The sequence below is a fragment of the Natator depressus genome, chromosome 14, assembly GCF_965152275.1.
Source record: "Natator depressus isolate rNatDep1 chromosome 14, rNatDep2.hap1, whole genome shotgun sequence".
Taxonomy (NCBI): Eukaryota; Metazoa; Chordata; order Testudines; family Cheloniidae; genus Natator; species Natator depressus.
This window is the reverse complement of record NC_134247.1, coordinates 33,259,957-33,275,409: the sequence shown is the minus strand read 5'-3', so window position 1 is coordinate 33,275,409 and position 15,453 is coordinate 33,259,957. Positions and strand designations below refer to the sequence as shown.

General features: G+C 47.8%; 1 protein-coding gene across 1 annotated transcript; it reads left to right on the top strand.

Annotated features, from left to right (window-relative positions):
- The first annotated feature begins 411 nt into the window (after positions 1-411).
- LOC141998700 (uncharacterized) lies at positions 412-15,453 on the top strand. Its single transcript, XM_074971651.1, has 5 exons — positions 412-648; positions 7,935-8,023; positions 8,605-8,731; positions 9,649-9,762; positions 10,124-15,453. Exons 2-5 carry the CDS (start codon positions 7,946-7,948, stop codon positions 11,911-11,913), a joined length of 2,109 nt encoding a protein of 702 aa, XP_074827752.1. The 5' UTR covers positions 412-648; positions 7,935-7,945; the 3' UTR covers positions 11,914-15,453.

Here is a 15,453-nt window from a genome sequence, read left to right as displayed (position 1 = left end):
GGGAAAGGCAGAAGCAGCAAATTGTGACAGGGCAGCAAAAGGGAGAATACACAGATGTTACTAACTGCTACCAGATAGTAACAAACACTGCAGGCAATGTTACTCTGGCAGGGTGAGGAGCAGCAGGTTGCCCTGTGGGGGGAAAGGAGGAGAACTGGAGGGTTTTTTCCTACAGCCCAGTGATGGGTTAATTAGACCCTACAAATAACCAGAGGACATAGCACTGACAACTCCATGATCCGAACTACGGGACAAGACCTTGCAGCTCAGTCCAGGGCTTGCAGACAGTGAACATGCTGTGGAGAAAAGACACCAATGCGCTCCGTCGCGTTAGGACCCAGGAGGCGCAGGGCGGAGCGATCTCCGGGGTCACTCAGCCTGGCATCGGGAAGTGAATTGCAGTCGCTGCAGTGATTCTTTGTTGCGCTGCAAACCACGTTCCTTGCAAGACCCCAGGACCTCGGCTGCTGCCGCTGGGGACCTCAGAGCCCTGGCTGCAGGCGGGGGAGGTTTCCTATCGAGGGAGGAACATTCCCGCTGCTCCTCGAGAGACTCTCCCAGAGCAGAGACCCCGGCCTGTCCCCGCCCCCCACCCCCTTACTGGGACCCAGAGCCCTGCTGCCAGGCAGTGCCCCACGTGGAGAGAAGGTGAGACCTGCCCCCCTCCCCAGGGAGAGACGCTCCAGGTTGCAGCCTGTCTGCTGGGGGATGTCTCAGGCTGCTCCCAGCTGGGCTGCCTGCGATTCTCTGCATTGGGCAGAGGAAAGCTGGCTGCCAGCTCCCCTGGTTTGCAGTGAGTGTGAAGGATGGGGGTGGGACAGCGACAGGTGGGGAGCCAGAGCGGGATGGGAGCCGGAAGGGGGCTGAAGAGGGGAAGGGGTTCTGAGAGCCAGAGGGCATTGCGGGGGCAGGGATGTGTGAGGGAGCGGGATGGGGCCATCAGGATGTGGGGACGCTGAGGGAATCCACAGGAATCGAGGGGTAGGGGGAGGATTCTGGGGCTCAGGGGAACAGAGCTGTAATAGAGGGAAACTCTGAGTGGGGGGATAAAGGGAAGGAAATGCGGGATGTGGGGAGGCATGAGAGAAAGCAGAGACTGGCTGGGGAAGGGAGAGCCAGAGGGTAGGGGAAGGGAGAGGGATGGTGAAAGATACAATGGCAGCTCCCCAAGCCCATGGGGTGGGGGAGGGGGCTGTCCCGCCCAGCAGCCAGTGCGGAATCTTTTCCCCTAGATATGATCAAACAAGCAGGAGAGTAGGTAGGTGGACAGGGGATTTCCCCCTAAGAGCTCAGAATTTACAAGGCAAATACCCCCCCCCCCGCCGACCCTGCCCCCAATTTAGTCTTTAATTTTTTAAGACAATGTCACTATTTGGGGGTCTGACTCCTGAATGTTAAATGTTTGGACCTGACAGGATTGAACAGAGTCCTTGCTCTGATTTCTGTGCAGGATTCTGGGTCAAACAAATGTTACTGCTAGCAACAGCAGGCAAGGAATCCAACTGTATTTATTTTGGTTTGGTTCAGGTTCAGTTCCATTCACTATGTTCAGTTTCATTTCTGGTTCAAGCCACCCAAAAAACCAAAAATAAAACTTCAGTTACTGTTTTAAATCATCTTTCAATCTTTGTGGAGGTTAATTCAGAAAAGAGAGCTGCAACTTAAAATGGAAACTGTTTTCATTTTTGGCTCTTTATTTATTTTTTAAGTTTAACTTTACATGAGTTTTCCTAGTGTTTTTGTGTTGTCAAAAGAACACAATTTTTTTATTCACAATTTGTTTGAGCAACTTAAAATAACATCTTTGCCTTGTAATATTGGACCTCTGCAGTGAAAGGATACATTTGAGACCTGGATATTTTCTTTCAACACTCACTTGTGTTGCTGGAACTGCCTGTACAATTTTTAAGAGTTGATTTAGCTTGGGCATGACATTTTTCTGATGTTCCCAATAGTTTGCTCTGTTTTCTTTCTTATTGAGTTGTGGCTCATCTACAAATCAATCAAGAATTGTCCCAATCCTTTTTCGGGCTTTCCTCCATCCAGATATCCCTTCCTTTTTGGAGATTTCACAAACTTTCAGAAGAAGTTCTAATTCATCTTTCAATTTCAGACATGTCTGATATTGGTTCTGTGACATCATTATTCCTTACTTCTGACTGAAGTAGTTCCATCTTCTTCCATGTTTTGGTGTAATGAAATTTTGCCTTGCCTTTGTCCTCTGCTGAGAGAGGGGATTGATATCTAGCATCAAGATATATGTAAGAAAGAAATATATCTATCGGGGGGGGGAGGGTAGGAGGAGGAAGATATCAAACAGTGCCTTGGGAAAGCTGGGAGTGGGCCGTGCAGCTGGCTTCAGTGGGGAAGGGGGTTTGGACCATGAACCCTGCCTCAAGTGGGGCAACTGGAGGGAGGAGCTGCCCCAGGGGTTGGGGAGGGTGGGAGGAAGCCTGTCTAAGAGGAGAATGTTGGGGAGCCATTACTTTTGCCCCTGGACTTGAAGAGTTATGAACTTCAGGGCCCAGGGAGTATCCCACCTCTTCTCTCCCCAGGGGAGCATCTCAGAGATGGTTCCTCTACCTCTGGGCCCCCCTTCGGCCTCCCATGGTGTGCAGGCAGCTCCCAAGCTTCTCCTCTCCCTCTCTGTGCTTGTGGGATGGCCCCCTTCTATTCTCATTCTTTTCTCACTATCCTGGGGCAGGCTATTCTGGGAGCCATCACCAGCCCATTGGCTAGCTAGTTTATTGTCTTAAAATTAAAATAATATCACTGAATAATTTTTTTATATTGAGCTTAAAAAAATGAGGAATATTTATTTTAACCATCCTCCTCCCCCTTTTTTTTCAGTTCAGTCAGTAAATCAAAGTTATGAACATAAGAATGGCCATACTGGGTCAGACCAAAGGTCCATCTAGCCCAGTATCCTGTCTTCCAACAGTGGCCAATGCCAGGTGTCCCAGAGGGAATGCACAGAATAGGTAATCATCAAGTGATCCATCCCCTGTCACCCATTCCCGGCTTCTGGCAAACAGAGGCTAGGGACACCATCCCTGCCCATCCAGGCTAATACCCATTGATGGACCTATCCTCCAACCTTTTGAGCAGGGGTGGACTAGGTGACCTCCTGAGGTCTCTTCCAACCCTAATCTTCTATGATGCCATTAATTTTCAGAACCTTTTCCAATTCCAATATATATCTTTTTTTGAGATGCAGCGAACACATCTTCATGCAGTATTTAAGATGGGGGCATATCATGGATTTATATAGAGGCAGTATGATATTTTCTGTCTTATTTTCTTTCTTAATGATTCCCAACAAGTTTTTTTGACTCCCGCTGCACATTGAGTGGATGTTTTCAGAGAACTATCCGCAATGACTCCAAGATCTCTTTCTTGAGTGGTAACAGCTAATTTTATATGTATAGTTGGGATTATGTTTTCCAGTGTGCATTACTTTGGAATTCAATGTTGATAAATGTATCTGCCATTTTGTTGCCCACTCACCCAGTTTCGAGAGATCCTTTTGTTGCTCTTCGCATTCTGCCTGGGACTTAATTATCTTGAGTAGTTTTTGATCATCTGCAAATTTTGCCACCTCACTGTTTACCCCTTTTTCCAGATCATTTATGAATATGTTGAATAGGACTGGTCCCAGTACAGACTCTTGGGGGACACCACTATTTACCTCTCTCCATTCTGAAAACTGACTGTTTATTCCTACCCTTTGTTTCCTATCTTTTAACCAGTTACCAATCCATGAGAGGACCTTCCCTCTTATCCCATGACAGCTTACTTTGCTTAAGACCCTTTGGTGAGGGACCCTTGTCAAAGGCTTTCTGAAAATCTTAGTACACTATATCCACTGGATCCCCCTTGTCCACATGCTTATTGATCCCTTGAAAGAATTCTAGTAGATTGGTGAGGCATGATTTCCTTTTACAAAAACCATGTTGACGCTTCCCCAACAAATTATGTACATCTATCTATGTGTCTGACAGTTTTGTTCTTGACTATCGTTTCAACCAGTCTGCCCAGTACTGAAGTCAAGCTTACCGGCTTATAATTGCTGGGATCACCTCTGGAGCCCTTTTTAAAAATTGGTGTCACATTAGCTATCATCCAGTCATTTGGTACAGAAGCTGATTTAAATGATAGGTTGCAGACTACAATGGGGGACTTTCTCATGTGTCTGGAACCAGCCCCTAGGGCAGACCCGGGCTCTGCTGGAGACTCCAGGTGAGGAGAGAGACATGGGGGAAAGTGCTGGGGACAGGCAGGAAAGTGACTCTACACAAATGGCCCATCCTCACCCTGTCAAGGTTCCTTCCCCACTCTGAACTCTAGGGTTCAGATGTGGGGACCTGCATGAAAACCTCCTAAGCTTACTTTTACCAGCTTAGGTTAAAACTTCCCCAAGGTACAAACTATTTTACCCTTTTGCCCCTGGACTTCCACTGCCACCACCAAACTTTATCTGGGTTCCTGAAAAAACGTAGTTTAGACATGTCTTTCCCCCCAAAATCCTCCCAACCCTTGCACCCCACTTCCTGGGGAAGGTTTGGTAAAAATCCTCACCAATTTGCATAGGTGACCACAGACCCAAACCCTTGGATCTTAGAACAATGAAAAAGCATTCAGTTTTCTTACAAGAAGACTTTTAATAGAAGTAAAAAGGAATCCCCTCTGTAAAATCAGGATGGTAGATACCTTACAGGGTAATTAGATTCAAAACATAGAGAATCCCTCTAGGCAAAATCTTAAGTTACAAAAAAGACACACAGACAGGAATATTCATTCTATTCAGCACAGCTATTTTCTCAGCCATTTAAAGAAATCATAATCTAACACATACCTAGCTAGATTACTTACTAAGTTCTAAGACCATTCCTGTTCTGTCCCCGGCAAAAGCATCACACAGACAGACACAGACCCTTTGTTTTTCTCCCTCCTCCCAGCTTTTGAAAGTATCTTGTCTCCTCATTGGTCATTTTGGTCAGGTGCCAGCGAAGTTACCTTTAGCTTCTTAACCCTTTCTATGGAATCATAGAATAACAGAGTTGGAAGGGACCTCTGGAGGCCATCTAGTCCAACCCCCTGCCCAGAGCAGGACCAATCCCAACTAAATCATCCCAGCCAGGGCTTTGTCAAGCCTGACCTTAAAAACTTCTAAGGAAGGGGATTCCACCACCTCCCTAGGTAACGCATTCCAGTGTTTCACCACCCTCCTAGTGAAAAAGTTTTTCCTAATATCCAACCTAAACCTCCCCCACTGCAACTTGAGACCATTATTCCTTGTCCTGTCATCTGCTATCACTGAGAATAGTCTAGAACCATCCTCTTTGGATCCACCTTTCAGGTAGTTAAAAGCAGCTATCAAATTCCCCCTCATTCTTCTCTTCCGTAGACTAAACAATCCGAGTTCCCTCAGTCTCTCCTCATAATTCATGTGTTCCAGTCCCCTAATCATTTTTGTTGCCCTTCGCTGGACTCTCTCCAATTTCTCCACATCCTTCTTGTAGTGTGGGGCCCAAAACTGGACACAGTACTCCAGATGAGGCCTCACCAATGTCGAACAGAGGGGAACGATCACGTCCCTCAATCTGCTGGCAATGCCCCTACTTATACATCCCAAAATGCTATTGGCCTTCTTGGCAACAAGGGCACACTGACTCATATCCAGTTTCTCGTCCACTGTCCCCCCTAGGTCCTTCTCTGCAGAACTGCTGCCTAGCCATTCGGTCCCTAGTCTGTAGCGGTGCATTGGATTCTTCCGTACTAAGTGCAGGACTCTGCACTTGTCCTTGTTGAACCTCATCAGATTTCTTTTGGCCCAATCCTCCAATTTGTCTAGGTCCCTCTGTATCCTATCCCTGCCCTCCAGCGTATCTACCACTCCTCCCAGTTTAGTGTCATCCGCAAACTTGCTGAGGGTGCAATCCACACCATCCTCCAGATCATTAATGAAGATATTGAACAAAACCGGCCCCAGGACCGACCCTTGGGGCACTCCGCTAGATACCGGCTGCCAACTAGACATGGAGCCATTGATCACTACCTGTTGAGCCTGACAATCTAGCCAACTTTCTACCCACCTTGTAGTGCATCCATCCAGCCCATACTACTTTAACTTGCTGACAAGAATACTGTGGGAGACCGTGTCAAAAGCTTTGCTAACGTCAAGGAATAACACGTCCACTGCTTTCCGTTCATCCACAGAACCAGTTATCTCATCATAGAAGGCAATTAGATTAGTCAGACATGACTTGCCCTTGGTGAATCCATGCTGACTGTTCCTGATCACTTTCCTTTCGCCTAAGTGCTTCAGAATTGATTCCTTGAGGACCTGCTCCATGATTTTTCCAGGGACTGAGGTGAGGCTGACTGGCCTGTAGTTCCCAGGATCCTCCTTCTTCCCTTTTTTAAAGATGGGCACTACATTAGCCTTTTTCCAATCTTCCGGGACTTCCCCCGATTGCCATGGGTTTTCAAAGATAATGGCCAATGGCTCTGCAATCACATCTGCCAATTCCTTTAGCGCTCTCGGATGCAACGCATCCGGCCCCATGGACTTGTGCACGTCCAGTTTTTCTAAATAGTTCCGAACCACTTCTTCCTTTACAGAGGGCTGGCCACTTCCTCCCCATGCTGTGCTGCCCAGTGCAGTAGTCTGGGAGCTGACCTTGTTCGTGAAGACAGAGGCAAAAAAAGCATTGAGTACATTAGCTTTTTCCACATCCTCTGTCACTAGGTTGCCTCCCTCATTTAGTAAGGGGCCCACACTTTCCTTGGCTTTCTTCTTATTGCCAACATACCTGAAGAAACCCTTCTTGTTACTCTTAACATCCCTCGCTAGCTGCAACTCCAGGTGTGATTTAGCCTTCCTGATTCCATTCCTACATGCCCGAGCAATATTTATATACTCATCCCTGGTCATTTGTCCAATCTTCCACTTCTTGTAAGCCTCTTTTTTGTGTTTAAGATCAGCAAGGATTTCACTGTTAAGCCAAGCTGGTCGCCTGCCATATTTACTATTCTTTCTACACATCGGGATGGTTTGTCCCTGTAACCTCAATAAGGATTCTTTAAAATACAGCCAGCTCTCCTGGACTCCTTTCCCCCTCATGTTATTCTCCCAGGGGATATTGCCCATCAGTTCCCTGAGGGAGTCAAAGTCTGCTTTTCTGAAGTCCCGGGTCCGTATTCTGCTGCTTTCCTTTTTCCCTTGTGTCAGGATCCTGAACTCGACCATCTCATGGTCACTGCCTCCCAGGTTCCCATCCTTTACAGGTGAGAGGATTTTTCCTCTGGCCAGGAGGGATTTTAAAGGGGTTTACTCTTCCCTTTATATTTATGACACACCCCATCTATGCTTCCGGGGGTCTGTAAGTCCCAGAGCTGCTGCCCTCAGTACATTCTGTTTCACACTCCTGTTAGCAGTGGCAGTAGCTATTAGAGAGAAAAGCTCACAGGAATGGCAGGACAGTATCCTGCTCTTCCACGCAGAAGCGGGAGTGGAGAGACTGGAAGGGGCAGCAGGAGCAATAAATGGGGAGGGAGGTTCCAAGCTCCCTGCCCTGCCCAGCTCCATATCCTGCAGCACTTCAGGGCAGATTGACTTTGCTGGGAAGAAGGTGAGGAGCAGAGAGAGGAAAAGCCAGTTCCTGCCTCTGCCTAGTCCCCACGCTGCTAGGGGAATATGCTGCCCTGGGGACAGTGTCAGGGGGGATCCCCCAAAGTGGCTCCTTTGATTCTGCTTGTTTCTGGTGTTTGGCTCAGAGACTTGGTTACTGGGAGGGTGTAAAAAGTGTCTTGTGGGTTTAGTCCGGTGGGAGGGGTCTAGAGTGTCTGTCTGTAGGGAAAGAGCCTGGGGGGAATCAGGGTGTGAAATGGACTAACGCTAATTTCCCCAGTTGTCCTTCTCACCCTGACAGGCTGCAGAATAATGATCATGTTTTGCTCCAGATCATCCCATCTTCGTGGGGGACGGAGAAGCGAAATGGATGTGATGGATCCAGCTCAGGTAGGGGATATTTTGGGGGGAGCTGGTGGGGAGGGTTGTTGTAGAGGGGGAGGGGCAGGAAATACACAGGGTGAAGCAGGGAGAGGGACAGGGTGTGATAAACTTGCTGGGACATGCTCAGTCTAGGGCCTGATTTATGACCAGGCCCATTGGCAGGTTGAACATCCCCCCCAATTTCTGAAACAGGAAACAACCCCCCTGGATAGGGTAGGGAAAACAGACCAGAGTGCTGGAGCCTGAACCCACTACCCAGAGACTGCAGAGCAATACACAGGGAAGGTGCTGGGATTCCTGTCCCTGTCCCTGTTCCTTGTGTGGAGCTCTGCTTCCCACATCAGCCTTTGCCTAGTAGGTGTGTGGTAAATGAGAAGACCCTGCCTTCCTCCGTCTGCTGGGAGAGACGAAGAACTCTCATCTTCTCTCTGTTCCCTGAGGCTTCCTGGCCACTTTGAGCAGAGTGGGGTGGGATTCTGCTCCTCTGCCCCTCCCAGAGCTGTCCTATTTTTATGCTTCTCCCCCCATGAATAGTGAGATTGTGGCTGAGGCAGCAGGCACTAAGTGGTGAGCTCCTTTTATTTCAGATGCTGGTGACTTTTGAGGAAGTGGCTGTGTATTTCACCAAAGGGCAGGGGGCTCTGTTGGACCCCGGTCAGAGAGCCCTCTACAGGGATGTCATGCAGGAGAATTATGAGACTGTGACCTCACTGGGTAAGGATTCGTGTTTGTTGTTTGAAGCCATGGGGTCTGCATGTCTGAATCTCATCTGGGTCTTCTCAGGTCAGCTAGATTAGAGGGGAATGGGTCACATAGTCCACAGCTCCAGTGTAAGAGAGCCATTGACCTCCATACCCTCTCTAACAGGATAGGGGAGTCATGAGCTTAATGGACATGCTAATTCACACCCATCCCTCCAGCTCTCACAGGTGCAGAAGCAGTGTATTATCTTATCTCAGCAGTTCTCAAACTTCACTGCACCGTGGCCCTTCTGACAACAAACATTACTACATGACCCTGGGAAGGGGAAACAAAGCTTCAGACTGAGAACGAAGCCCACCTTCAGCCCGAGGCTCAGGCTTCAGCACAGATGAGGCGGGAGCTCGTGTTTTGGCCTCATCCCTGGACTGGGGGGACTCAGGCTTTGGCTTCAGCCCCAGGCCCTAGCAAGTCTAACGCCAGCCCTGGAGACCCCATTAAAATGGGGTTGCGACCCACTTTGGGATCCTGACCCACAATTTGAGAACCGCTGTCCTCTCTGCATTAATTCTCACTTGGACAGAATCTCTGTGCACCTCCCTTCCTGGGACTAGCTCCATCTGTGCGGAGGGCTCTGAGTTCTGGAGGTTTAGCCATAGCAGGGGTTTAACACCAGAGCTGTGTGTGTGCCTCAGCAAGTCCCCCAGAGCCCACAGATCCTGAGAACTCCTAGTGAGGGTGTGACAACTCCCCCACCCCTTCAGATATTGGGCTCTCCAAAGGGGGCTCAATGACCACGGTCCCATCAGTTCAGATCCCACTACCCCCTAGGAAATTATGGGGTCAGATTAAACTCAAGATGTGCCTTTGTGACAAATACTCCACCAATCCTCAGTGCACTCTGATCATGCCTGATTTCACCCCCTGAGCAGGATTTCCCATTCCCAAACCTGACCTGATCGCCCGGCTGGAAGCAGGGGAAGAGCCGTGGGTCCTGGATTTCCAGGCCTCGGAGGAAAGGAAACGCCCAAGAGGTACCCACACAGGTGAGGAGTCAGTGACAGGGACACAGAAAGTATCTGGCAAATGAAAAAGCTGAAAATCCCCAAAATGTGGCCTGAGGGCCCTCAGTTCTGCCTCATCTCACCCAGGTCAGTCTCTGATCAGCAGGTGTCATGTCATCATGGTAGATATCACTCATGGCTTCCCACCCACCCTGTTAGCTGTCGGAGTTTTCTTCCCAACTTCACTTCCTTGTGAGTGTTTGGATGGGATGTGGAGGCAAAATCCAATTTCTCAGTCTCCCCAACAATTACTGTGTTTTGTTTTCCCTTTTTGCTGTTCCCCTTTCTGTCCTTTCTACCAGTCCAAGCAATGACTCCTGCCTGGGTTCTCTCTCTCCCCCAGCAGGTGACGAGACAAAGAGTGAGAACGAGGAGGGGAATCCACAGCAGAAATGTCCTGAGCAAGTGGAACTGCAGGGGACATTTTTGAGAAGAGCTGAAGAGAACTTTTCCCAGTGCTTGGAACAGAGAAGAGCCTGGAGTAATTGGCGCAGGTCAGAGAGGAAGCTGGGAAACTGCCAAAGGAAGAAAGTGGATGAATCAATTGAATGTGAGGGTGCAGGCAAGGATCCCAAGGAAATCACAGCCCAGCAGACAAATCACAAGGAAAAGAAACCCTATAAATGCTTGGAATGTGGGAAAAGTTTCAGTCGGCGCTCTGGCCTTATTAACCATGGGAGAATCCACACGGGAGAGAGACCGTATAAATGCTTGGACTGTGGGAAAAGCTTCAGTCAGCGCTCAGGCCTTATTAACCACAGGAGAATCCACACAGGAGAGAGACCCTATAAATGCTTGGACTGTGGGAAAAGCTTTAGTCAGCACTCAGGCCTTATTAACCATAGTAAAATCCACACTGGAGAGAGACCCTATAAATGCTTGGACTGTGGGAAAAGCTTCGATCGGAGCTCAAATCTTACTACCCATCGGAGAGTGCACACAGGAGAGAGACCGTATAAATGCCTTGAGTGTGGGAAAAGTTTCAGTCAGCTCTCAGGCCTTATTAGCCATGGAAGAAACCACACGGGGGAGAGACCATATAAATGCCTTGAGTGTGGGAAAAGTTTTGGTGTACCATCTTCCCTTATTATACATCAGAGGACCCACACGGGAGAGAAACCCTATAAATGCTTGGACTGTGGGAAAAGCTTCAGTCAGCGCTCACGCCTTATTAGCCATGAGATAATCCACACGGGAGAGGGACCATATAAATGCCTTGAGTGTGGAAAAAGTTTCAGTGCACCATCAGTCCTTATTATACATCAGAGGACCCACACGGGAGAGAAACCCTATAAATGCTTGGACTGTGGGAAAAGCTTCAGTCAGCGCTCAGTCCTTATTACTCATAGGAGAATCCATACGGGAGAGGGACCATATAAATGTCTTGAGTGTGGGAAAAGTTTCAGTGTACCATCAGCCCTTCTCATACATCAGAGAACCCACACGGGAGAGAAACCCTATAAATGCTTGGTCTGTGGGAAAAGCTTCAGTCGGCGCTCACATCTCATTAGCCATGGGAGAATGCACACAGGAGAGGGACCATATAAATGCTTGGACTGTGGGAAAAGCTTCAGTCAGCGCTCAGTCCTTATTAACCATAGGAGAATACACACAAGAGACGGACCATATAAATGTCTCGAGTGTGGGAAAAGTTTCAGTGTACCCTCAGCCCTTCTTATACACCAGAGAACCCACACGGGAGAGAAACCCTATAAATGCCTTGAGTGTGGGAAGAGCTTCAGTCAGCGCTCAGGCCTTATTAGCCATGGAAGAATCCACACAGAGGAGAGACCCTATAAATGCTTGGACTGTGGAAAAAGCTTCAAACGGAGCTCAAATCTTATTACTCATCGGAGACTGCACACAGGAGAGAGACCCTATAAATGCTTAGACTGTGGAAAAAGCTTCAGTCAACGCTCAGGACTTATTAGCCATGGGAGAATCCATACAGGAGAGAGACCCTATAAATGCTTGGACTGTGGGAAAAGCTTCAGTCAGCGCTCAGTCCTTATTAACCATTTGAGAACCCACACAGGAGAGAGACCCTATAAATGCTTGGACTGTGGGAAAAGCTTCAATCGGCGCTCAAATCTTATTACCCATCGGAGACTGCACACAGGAGAGAGACTGTAAAAATACCTTGAGTGTGGGAAAAGCTTCAGTGAGAGCTCAAAACATCAGGAGAGGAATCATATAAGTCCCTCCACTGTGGGGTAAGTTTCATTCAAAGATCAAACCTTGCTTTATATCAGATAATACACACAAGAGAGAAACCCCGTAAGTGCTTGGATGATGGGAAAAGCTTCAGTAACTGCAGGAAAAAATTCAGTCTGAGCTCACACACTATTCCACATTCAGTAATTCACAGAAGAAAGACCTTGAATGTGACGGAAGCTTCATTTGGTGCTCACATCAGAGACTTCTCCACATAGGAGAGAAATTCTCTCACTGCCCTGACTAGGGCTGGCCTTAGTAAAAACTCCATTTCCCAATTCCCACACACCTCAGTGCATTTGACTCCCAGGTATCCTGCTGCACATCTCTGTGGGCAGGTTCCAGCAGCAGCTGACCCTGAGCTGATCAGGGACGCTCTGGCTTTGCCTTGTCTAAGCAAACCCCAGGCAGAGGAGAAGTCCCGATCAGCCCCTGCTCCCTGCTGCAGCCCTGGCTACTGAACTGATGGGCCTTCATGCCTCCTGGTAACCTGCTGGGGGAAGGGAGAGAGAAACTCCTCCAGAAGATCCCTCTGCCTGGATGAAGTTCCCCCATCTCTCTTCACTTCCCAGATGTGATGCCCCTTCCATGGAGATGAGAGGAGGGGTATTTGGGCCAGGTCCCACATTCTCTCTGGACACCTGTCCCCACTCCCCATTTTCCAGCAGTCCCTGGGCTGGATTTCCCCACTTATCTGGAGCTGGTCCCTGCAGGGTGAGTGTCCCTGGGGGTTGGCAACTCTTCCCCTCCCTAAATCCCCTAAGGTGCTGGGATCTGGGGAATCAAATGTGAAGGTACCAGGAGGGATGGGTTTTGGGGAGGAAACTGGGGGATTGTGTGGTTGGGTCTGGAGGATGTGGGATGCAGAGGATGCTGGAGAATCAAATGTTAGGGATCATGGGATAAGAGAGGAGAGTAAAGGGAAGAGAGCTGCTGCCTCTTATCACTCATCCCTCTGTCCCTTTTCCCTGCCCTCTCTGCATTCAGAAAGCACCACTGAGAGGACTGATTTCCACAGGGTCCTTTGTGGGATGCCTAAAGGCCTAGGGATCCTGTTACCCCAAAATTTAGACCCAAGGCGCCCTAATAATGGCCTCCCTATAACTGCAAATCAGTTGTGAATTTGGCTCGTCTCAATGGGTGGCCTGCCCTAGAGGAATTGCCTGCGTTTTATCAGGGAGTGAACCTCTAACCCTCAGCCAACTCCTCAGAACAAATTAGTTCTGTTAGCTCATGGGAGGATATGTAGACAGCCCTCCACACAAAGGATTGACACTCAAGCAGTAATTGAATAAAATTAAACACTGAACAACCCCTGCACTCTCCCCCAAACTCCATTTACAAACCTCCACTCAAACGCCAATGTTTTCAGCTCTGTTGGCTGACACCTGTGCTGCTGCTCACACTACAGTTCCGCAGAGGAGGCTGCCCAGAGTACTGTGGTAGGGAAGCATTGTCCAGTGCAACATTTCCGAGCTGTTGTTGAATTCTCTGTGTAATGTTACAAGCTGAGGCCTGACTGAATTTGCTGCTTGGCTGTTACTGAGGAGGCTCAGGTGAATTGAGGATGCTGAGTAGCATCAGCTTAAGTTAATGGAGTTCATGGAGTTAAAAGGGTGCAGAGGGGGGCAAATCAGGGGTGGGATGGTCAGAGTCTCTGTAGGGTGAAACTGCACAGGAGGGACAAACAGCTGGAGGCAGAGGGAAGAGAGGGGCCGAGAGGCAAAATCAGGGATGGGGTAGCAACCAGATTAGCAATGGGATACAGGTGCTGTCAGACATGGGCAGAGATGAAAAACCCTGGAGTAGGGAGGGGCAGAGGAGATAAAAGATACCCCAGATGGGCTGAGCCATTACAAAAATAGACTGTTAGAAGCAGAGGGGCTCCCCCCCAACCTTTCAGGGCCATGCTGCTCAGCAGCCACTTCCCAGGGCTGTTTTCTTAATGGCTCAGTGTATCCCAATGCCTAGACACGGCAGCTCTTCTCTGTCTGATATGATGTATTGAACTGCTAAAGGAGACTTGATTCCATGAAATAGTCTACACCCCCTCTCCAAAAAATATAATCATCAGACTTGTTTTTAGTGTTTAAATGAATCCCATATTAGCTTATATGCCAGCATAAAGCCTCATAGCAGTTCACAAATTCATCTTAGCTGCTGTTCTGATTGTCATCCTTTATAAATGTAGTTTTTTGCCTTTCAATTATCTACTTTTTTAAATGTTATTTTTATTACTCATAGCTCTTCATCATTTACCTTTGGTAACATTATGAGATGGTTGTCATTGGGCATGTTTGTAATAGCAAATATAGTAGAGAGAGCCTGTGGCACTGGGCCTGGTGCAAGATCTGAGGCCTGAACCAGAGGCAGTGAACCAAAGTCAGGCCATGTATCAAAGCAGATGCTCACAAGTTCGCTGCCCAGTACATTAACTTGACAAAGTTGTGGCTAGTGTACTAGGCACTAGAGATTTACGAAAATATATCCCAGCTAGTACAGATGGGTTAGTTTGACAAACAATGGATAGGGATGTTTTGTCCAAGATATAAGGAAAAAGGGGAGGTAAACATCTCATGAACCACATAAGGTGGTACATAAATTGTTTATCCCAGATTATGTGTCTTAGTCTATAAATGTTGGGGTACCTCACTGTAAGCCTTTGTCCAGCCTAGGGGGCAGCAGAAAGTCCTGCTGACTGGCCTGGTCCAGTGTATTGGGCATACATGTGATCGTGTACCTGTAGAATCTGTGGGGCGCTCGTGTGACACTGAGTGAGAAAGGGTTCGTCAGCTAGCAGGCTACATGACCCAAATCCAACTTTTAGAGACATATTAAAAAGTATGTAAATGGTCCTTAGGGCCATTCCATGTTAGATAAACTAGAGTTTTGAAATGTAGACTTCTATTGTTAGAGAATTAGAAGAAGATAGTGATTGTATTTGTCTGTGTTCACCTATATCTTGATAGAGGTTAACAATGTAACCTGTCTGGCACTATGTTCTATTGATTCAGAGATCAAAAGGGAATTTTAACATTTTGATGAAGCTTGGGTGTAACAATATCGTTATCTATATTTCTCTTTGAAATCTGTAGTAATCTGTCTATGAACTGCTTAATGGATAATTAATTACCTTATGCTGATGAATGCAACTAGTTACCTGTGTATACATAGAAAATAGGAGGTTTTACTTCAAAGCCACAATGCTTCACCCAAGGAATACCTGCTGCCAGAGAACTGTAAAAGGAACTCTTGGGCCCTGATCCTGTTATCTCAGATCTGCTTAAGCTTTGTCAGGGGAAGTTTGACTCGCAAGCCTGAGGTATCCATCTCCAGTCTGGATCCATCTCCATCCTGACATTGGACTATAACCTATGGAACTAATTCTGAAAATAACTTTTTGCAACTCTGAAGCTTACCATCTCTACTATGAAACTGACTTTAGACCTCTATTCATAT

What these genes read in the sequence shown, in the direction of transcription:
- LOC141998700 (XM_074971651.1), top strand. Translation starts at nt 7,946, where the DNA reads ATGATCATGTTTTGCTCCAGATCATCCCATCTTCGTGGGGGACGGAGA. An exon ending in ATGTGATGGATCCAGCTCAG is followed by an intron (nt 8,024 to 8,604) that starts GTAGGGGATATT and finishes CTTTTATTTCAG; the next exon opens with ATGCTGGTGACTTTTGAGGA. An exon ending in TGAGACTGTGACCTCACTGG is followed by an intron (nt 8,732 to 9,648) that starts GTAAGGATTCGT and finishes CCCCCTGAGCAG; the next exon opens with GATTTCCCATTCCCAAACCT.